Source organism: Vicugna pacos, chromosome 18, assembly GCF_048564905.1.
Source record: "Vicugna pacos chromosome 18, VicPac4, whole genome shotgun sequence".
NCBI classification, from domain to species: Eukaryota; Metazoa; Chordata; class Mammalia; order Artiodactyla; family Camelidae; genus Vicugna; species Vicugna pacos.
In genome coordinates, this window is record NC_133004.1 from 27777970 (window position 1) to 27786603 (window position 8634).

An 8634-nucleotide genomic window follows, 5' to 3' on the forward strand; every position below is an offset into this window, starting at 1 on the left:
GGAGAAGGACAAATTAGGTGTATGGGATTAACAGATAGAAACTACTATACATAACAGAGATAAGCAACAAGGATATACTGTATAGCTTGGGGAATTATAGCCATTATCTTGTAATACCCTATGATGGAGTGTAATCCGCAAAAATACCGAATCATGATGCTACAATGGTTTCTTGGATGTGGCAGCAAGAGCACAAGAAGAAGAAATAAAAAGATAAATTGGACTTTTTGAAAATTGAAAAAAACATATAAATCAAAGAGCACTGTCAACAGTGAAAAGGCAATCCACAAAATGGGAGAAAATATTTGAAATTACAGGCTTGACAAGGAATTAATATCCAGAAAATATAAGAAATTCCTAAAAATTAACAACATACCCAATTCAAAAATGGGCCAAGAGCTTGAGTAGACATTTCTCCAAAGAAGCCCAATAAGTGTGTGAAAAGATGCTTGACGTCAGTAATCATTAGGGAAAAGTGAATCAAAACCATAATGAGATACCTCTTCATGCCTATTCAGATGGCTTCTATCAAAAAGAGAAAATGACAAGTGTTGGAAGGATGTGGTGAAACTGGAACTCTGTGCATTGATTGTGGGAATATAAAATGATGCGGCTGCTGTGGGAAAATGTACGGCACTTGTTCAAAAAATTAAACATAGAATTGCCGTATGATTTAGCATTTCCACTAACAGTAGGATCCCAAAAGAATTGAAAGCAGGAATTTGAACAAATATTTGTACATTCGTGTTTTTAGCAATAATATTCACAATAGCCAACTGGTGGAACCAACCCAAATGTTCACTGATGGATAAATAGATAAATAAATGTGATGTACACATATAATAATATATTATTCAATCTTAAAAAGTAATAAAATTATCATACATGTTACGACATGGGTTAAGTGATTGAATTCATTCCATTTCTCTTGAAATTGAAAGTCTGCTGTGACAGAAACAAATCAGCCATGCCTATAATATCCAAATAGTGATAGAGAATAGTAGCTATTTTCTGCTTAACCCTACTGTCCACTTCTCAAGGATGGTGCTACATAAGCATTTAATAGTTCACAATAGATAACTCTGGAATATTTGGAGAAACTACAATTAATAAACTTACACAATGTAAATCTCTGGAAACTTATTTTCCTTAACAGTGCTATGGGTTCTCTATTTCCTTACTTAGATCCCCTGTAGCTTTGGGCTTCCCTGTGTGCTTCTCACCTGAGTGTCTGAGATAGGGAGAGGAGGAGTAGGAAAACAAAGTAGAGCCAAGAGGCAGAATCTAAAAATAGAGAGCTGTGAAAAGTAGGTCCCTTATTATCACAGCTTCCAGCTTCCAGAATGAAAACCTTGACCCAAAAGTTTTCCTACTAGGTGATACAATTTCTGGAAATATTGAGAGTGGGTTTATTTGGGGTTGGGCGAAGAGGAAGACAGACGATCCTTTGATATTGCTCAAGGAGAACAAAATGAAACTGTTCCAAGTAGATAAAAACAAGTTTCAAGTAGATTAAAACAAGGAGAAAGGCAAGTAGAGGTCCTGCTCACTGATAAGGAAAAAGTGGAAGTACCTCGCAGTCATACTTACAAAATTATCTGATCAATAAATAGTTCTGTGTTCTAACAAAGAAAGATTCTCTTCAAGTTTTTAGACTTGTGTTCTCAGATATTTCAGTTTTCTCCACTTTGACTTGACTTCTCTGTTCTGTGTCTCAGGTGGTGTTCATGTGGTGTGGATTGGAATTATTGGTCAAAGATTACCACTTTCTGGACACATTCTTTATCCTCATGCTGTTTGGTTGGTCTGTCATTCCCTTCACATACCTGATAAGTTTCCTGTTTGCTAGTCATACCAGTGCCTACATCAAGCTCGTCATATTTAACTATTGTGCTGGGATTTTTGGTGTAATTGCAGATCTCTTACTAAGTGAAACAAAAGGTAAGGACTTAACACGATTTCCCTCTTTCCAGGGGAATGATTAAAGAGGAATTGGCTTGAAGATAAGAACATCACAAACTTGTTTGGTTCTGGGTTTCTGGGAAAAAATTATGCTAGTGATAAGTTAACCTTTTATTGTAGTGTCACTAATACTATAGGAATTATGTTGTGTACAATGCAAAACAAATTATGACACTAATATTTTCACTAACCCAATCCCCTTCCTTCAGGCCTTTTGATGCAGGATTTGCAGAATATTTATCTTTTTATTTTGAGATTCAGGAGAGATTGACTGGACTGGCAATGATCAGAAATAGGAGTTTCTTAGAAGACAGACTGCTGCCACTCTTATTAAATCACTCTACAAACATTAATCTGTTTTAAATAATCCAGTTACCCTTGGTCTTGCAGAGACTGAGAAGAATAGGTTTCCAACCCATTTACTGACCTTAGGCCTTGCCCTCCCATGAAAGAATTCCCTGAGTTAGCTGAAGACCTATTATAATACTCTTGCACACCTATTCAAGAGAGAATATTAAACTAGATGGGAAATAATCGATCTCTGAAGTAGACTACAAAACATGTAGTAACAAAAAAGAATAAAAACAATATAGGGAGTAACCTCAGCAAAACAGCCAAGTAGGCAGCTCCAAGCAACCAGCCCTCCACAGAAACATTAAAAAAAAAATCAGACACTTTCATAACCAACTCCATCAGAACTCTGGAAAATGGTCAAGGTTTACAACCAAGGAAATGCTGAATCAAGAAGAAAAATTTCAAACAGTGGGAAAGATTTGTAGTGTTTTTACACACATTTCCCGACCTTGTCTTTTTCATGGCAGCAGTCTTGAAGACACAGTCATTGTTCCCATTGTGGGACCTTTATCCCTATTTCCCTAGGGAGCTAAGCAGATCTTCACAAATTTGGGTATAGGTCTGTTCTCTTCTACCTGGGAGTTACCTGAAGAAATGATACGAGGCACTCATCTCTGTTTCACCTAACTCAGAACTCAGCAGGCATTAAAAGTAATAAGCATTGCTAAAAAATGTAAGGTCAATAAACAATTATCAGATGCCCAAGGAAAAATATGACAATTTATGCATGACACTGCCTAAGGCAAGAGACATACATCCACAGAAAATTACTTTGGGAAATTAGGGCATTCAAAATCACCCGTTTTAGACAGCCACACACATACTTGCTTGCTCAAGAAGCACCTGTGAAGACCATAAGCTTTCACTTTGGGCTGATTCCTAGGCTCATTGCAAGTCTGGCTAAGTATTGAAAGAGGGTTACAACACAGAGATGTCTTCAAACATTGGTAGAGTTTTGTTTTGTTTTACATTTAGACATTCAAAGAAATCTGTGTCAAAGAAACCTAGGAACAGAGACCACTCATGTCAAGGAATAAAATCTCAGCAAAAGTATTTGAGAAGGTTATTAGACACACTGAGTACTACAGCCTTCAACAATAAAAATGTTAGCAAATAATAGAAAACCCTAGAGAAGGTGGAGAACCTGTATTCCAAAGTTAGCATGTTATAATATTCCAATATCCAATTTTCAAGAAAGCTCACAAGGTATACAAAGAAACAGAAAAATATTGCCCATTCAAAGAATCAAAATTAACATAAACTGTCCCTCAGAAAGCCCGAAGACTTTAAAACTTCTGTCTTGAATATACTTGAAGGCCTAAGGAAAATAATGTGCACACACAAAAACAACCTAAAGGTTACCATGAGAATAATGTCCCACAGAATAGAGATGAACAATAAAGAGATAAAAGTTTTTTAAAATAACTAAACAGAAATTAAAAGTACAATAGCTGAAATGAAAAAATTCACTGGAGGGATTCAAAATAGATTTAAGTGTGCACAAGTGAATTTAGGTACAGGATAATTGATAGTATTGATTCTGAGGAGCAGACAAAAAAAGTAGTGAAGAAAAGTGAACATAGCTTAAGGGGCCCATGGGACACCATCAAACAGACCAGTACACACATTATAGAGTCCCAAAAGGATAAGAGAGAGAAAAGAAGGAAGAAAGAATATTTCAAGAAACAATAGTCCCAACTTTGATGAAAGATGTGAATCTACAAATCCAAGAAGCTCAGTGAAGGATGAATTCAGAGATCCTCATGCAGACATGTTATAATAAAACTGTAGAAATTCAAAAGGAAGATCTTGTAAACATCAAGACAGAATCAACTAACCAAGTACTAAAATTTCTTGATAAAATTAATAGTGGATATCACATTAAAAACCATGAAGACCAGAAGACAGTAAAAAAAATTTAAAACCTGTCAATCAAGAATTCTAAACCCCAAAGAATCCTAAAGAAGATTACTGTAGTTAATGAAAAAATTAGCAAAATTTCAGGTTACAGGATTAACACACAAAAATCAGTTGTGTTTCTGTATACCAGCAATAAACAATTTGAGAATGAATTTTAAGAAAAGAAACTCCATTTATAAAGCATATAAAATAATGAAATATTTAGGAAAAATTCCAACCAAGGAGATCAAAGACTTGTGCTAAAAACTGCAAAACGCTGCTGGAAGACATTAAACAGAACCTAAATACATGGAAAGACATCTGTGTTCATGGATTAGAAGACTTAACAATGTTCAGATAATACTACCTAAAGCAGTCTACAGATTCAACATAATCTCTATAAAATTCCAACATGTATTTTTACAGAAATGGAAAAGCCAATCCTCAAATCATACAGAATTGCAATTGGCACAGAGTGACCAAAACTAGAAAAAGAAAAAGAAAGTTGGAGGTCTCATACTTTTTGACCTCAAAACTTACTACATAGTTACAATAATTAAAACAGTATGGTACTGGCATAAGGACACATCTATAAAACAATAAATAGAATAGAGAGCCCTAACTAAATGTTTACGTATGTAGTAAGTTGATTTTTCAACAAAGGTGTCAAGACCATTCATTGGAAGAAAGGATAGTTTTTTCAACAAATGACACTGAGAAAACTAAATAGTCACATCCAAAAGAGTGAAAGCTGGATCCTACCTCATACCATATACAAAAATTAACTCAACATGTACCAATGACCTAAATATAAGTGCTGAAACCATAAAACTTTTGCAAGAAAACAGTAAATCTTAATGACCTTGAATTTGGCAATGGATTCTTAGACATGACACTGAAAGAACAAGCAGCAAAAGAAAAGATATATAAACTGGATAGCATCAAAATGTAAAACTTTTGTATATCAAAGGACATTAACAAAGCAAGAAGAAATCAACCGAATGAAGGAAATATTTGAAAATCATATATCTAACAAAGGTCTAGTATCTAAAAGTACAGTGTATTCATGATTCAACAAGAAAAAGACAATTATTCCAAATAAAAAATGTGCAAAGAATTTAAACATAACATTTTTCTGAAGAAGATGTATAAATGGCCAACAAGCACATGAAAAGGTGCTCAGCATCATTAGCCACTAGGAAAATGCAAATCAAAACAATGAGATATCACGTCATGCCCATTATGATGGTTATTATTTTTAAAAGTGAAATAACATATTTTGCCAAGAATGTGGAGAAATTAGAAACCCTGTACATTGCTGATGGGAAAAGAAAATGGTGATGCGACCATGGAAAAGAGTTTGGCAGTTTTCCAAAAGGTCAAACATGGATCCACCATATGACTCAGAAATTTCACTCCTAGGTATATATCCAAACATTTTTAAATCAAGGACCAGAAAAAATATTTATACACCAATGTTCATAGTAGCATTATTCACAATAGCTAAAAGTGGAAGCAATCTAAGTATCTACCAAAAAGTGAATAGGTAAACAAATACAGTATATCCATATAATGAAATGTTACTCATTCAGCTATGAAGTGAATAAAAATTTTTATATATGCCACATCATGGATGGAACTGGAAGACATGCTAAGTGAAATAAGCAAACACAGAAAGACAAATATTATATATTTCCACTTCTATGAGGTATCTAGAGTAGGAATTCATAAAGACAGAAGTAGAGTAAAGGTTACCAGGGCCTAGGGGTGGGAAAGTAGGGAGAGTCATATTTAGTGGGCACAGAGTTTTTCTTGGGGAAAATGAAAAAGTTTTGTCTAAAGATAGTGGTGATAATTACACTATACTGTGAATACATTTGTCGCCACTGAATTGTATACTTACAAGTAGTTATAATAATAATATTTATATTTTAGCACAATAAAAAAAGTTATCTGAACAACTATATGTCCAGAATTATTCTTTCTGCTACCAGATTATGTGTATCTATACCAACTGTTATCCCCTTTGGGGCATACTTGGTATGACTTCATCACTTAGAAAATTAATATCTAGGGAACCTCACTTGTCCCCTATCATTCTTTGCTGGTCACCTCTCTTTTGTCAGTATCTGATAAATAATTTTTTGCTGAGACATATTTTATTTTTATTCCCAATTACCTGAACTCAGTCTTGAAGTCTTAATACCTTAACCCATAATCATGTTTTATATTCCCTCATGTATATTCATGAACTATTATATACATTAATTTAATATTTAGAGAAATCTCAACTTTCAACTGATAAAATGTTCCTTAGCTCTTTCCCACTGTTGACTCCTAGGTTGAATTTCCTATTATGTCTTTGTTTCTTTATTGATCATACAGAATAAGAAATATGAAGAATAATCAGTATGGGTTTCCTATTCACACCAGGTGAAAGGAAGACAAATTATATGGACACCAACTTTCCCCAAAAGATCTTCCAATTCCATAATTATCAACACAAACTATACTACAAGATATTTTAGTAGCAAGAGTTTTATGAAGATATTATGACTTTGTAATTTTTTCATAGTTTGATCAACTTGGGGAACGTTTATTTCCCAGGGTCAGCTCATATAATACAAAGCATGATAATGTTATCATCTTTTAAATCACAGACAAGAAAGCTGCTTCTAGAAGCCCCCTGCTTAATTCATTGATGTTGCTACCCATACATAATTTGGGGATGAGCATCAGCAAATATTATGATATGGAAGAGAGAAAGAAGATATGTTCCTCAAATAAAAATATTCCTTACTCTATAGATTGTAGTAAAGGTGAGTATCTGGAGCTCCCCAAGGCTCATCAGAATTACTACTAGTCAATTACTTATTGCATGTGAATAGCTCTACCTATATTATTTTGAATTTTCATAATAACTCATTATGTGTTGTTATCCTCACCTTGAGGAAACTAAAGCTTACACAAAACTGAATAACTTACTCTGTCACATGACTTAAATGAGTTAGAGCTAAGATTCAAAGCTTATATGCATAGTGCAATTTCTCATGAGAAGTGATCTCTATGAGTGAATGGATAAAGAAAATATGGTATGTATATGATGGAATATTATTCAGCCATTAAACAGGAGGAAGTCTTGCCATTTGTAACAACATGGATATACCTTGAAAGCATTATGCTAAATAAATTAAGTCAGACAAAGACCAATACCATATTATCTCACTTAACAGGTGGACTCTTTAAAAAAAAAAGAACTCATAGATAACAGATTGATGACTGGGGAGTGGCTTGGGTGAAATGGGTGAAAGGAATCAAAAGGCACAAACTTCCAGTCATAAAATAAAATCATTGGGATGTAATGATTCACAGCATGGTAACAACAGTTAATCATACCGTATCATATAATTGAAAGTTGATAAGACAGTATTAAAAGTTCCTATTACAAGAAAAACACGTAACTACGTATAGTGATGGATGTTAACTAGATTGTAGTGAATCATGTCTCAGCATACAGAAGTATCAAGTTATTATGTTGTATACCTAAAACTAATGCTATATGTCAATTATATCTCAATTTTATAAAGAATTAATAAAAAATAAGCATAAAATATATAAACCCACAGATTCAAGAAACTTAGTAAATTCTAAATATGTTAAAACCAAATAAATCCATACCAAGATATAATCAAGCTTTGAAAACTAAAGATGAGAACATCTTGAAAGCAGCTTTAGAAAAGTGACACCTCATCCATAAGGACAAAACAATTCCCTAGTTTACAGAAGATTTTTTTAAAATCAGAAACCAAGAAGACCAGAGGAAGTGGCACATTATTTTTAAGTGCTGAAATAAAAAAACCTGTCAACTCAAAATTCTATATACATAGGAAATATCTTCTAAGAATGAAGGGGAAATCAAGACATTTTCAGATGAAGGAAATCTACAGCAGTTTGTCACCTGTAGAAGTCCTAAAAGAATAGGCTGTATAGATTCTATAAACATAAATTAAATGATTGAAGAAGAAAGAACACTGGGAAGAGTAAGAAAATGGGTGAATACTGTATACTTTCTCCTCCTGAGTTTTCTTGAGTTCGGTGGTTAAAAGAAAAGTGATAACATTGTCTGAAAATATTCTTAATGTATGTAGTGGGAATATTTAAGACAGTAATAAATGGGGAGGTTAAAGAGGTACAAATCATGGAAAAGTTTTTTCACTTCACTCAAACAGATAAAAGGAAGACACCGTGACTGTGGTAAGTTATGTATGCACAATGTAATGCTTCGGGTCATCACTATAAAAGGTACATACAGTAATACACTTGAAGGAAGGTAGGAAGGAAGGAAAAGAAGAAAGAAAGAAGGAAAGAAAGAAAAAAAGGAAGGAAGGAAGAAAGGAAAGGAAAAAAAAGAGGAAGGAA

At 33.7% G+C, this 8634-nt stretch overlaps 1 protein-coding gene across 5 annotated transcripts in view; it reads left to right on the forward strand.

Annotated features, from left to right (window-relative positions):
• Positions 1–8634, forward strand: part of LOC102542898 (phospholipid-transporting ATPase ABCA3-like) — a 92441-nt gene that overhangs the window by 67124 nt on the left and 16683 nt on the right. For all 5 annotated transcript variants that reach the window (XM_072942769.1, XM_072942772.1, XM_031687525.2 and 2 more), the window contains 2 exons: positions 1719–1941; positions 6876–7034. In XM_072942769.1, the coding sequence (XP_072798870.1) occupies positions 1719–1941; positions 6876–7034 (382 nt within the window). The remainder of the gene's footprint in view (positions 1–1718; positions 1942–6875; positions 7035–8634) is intronic.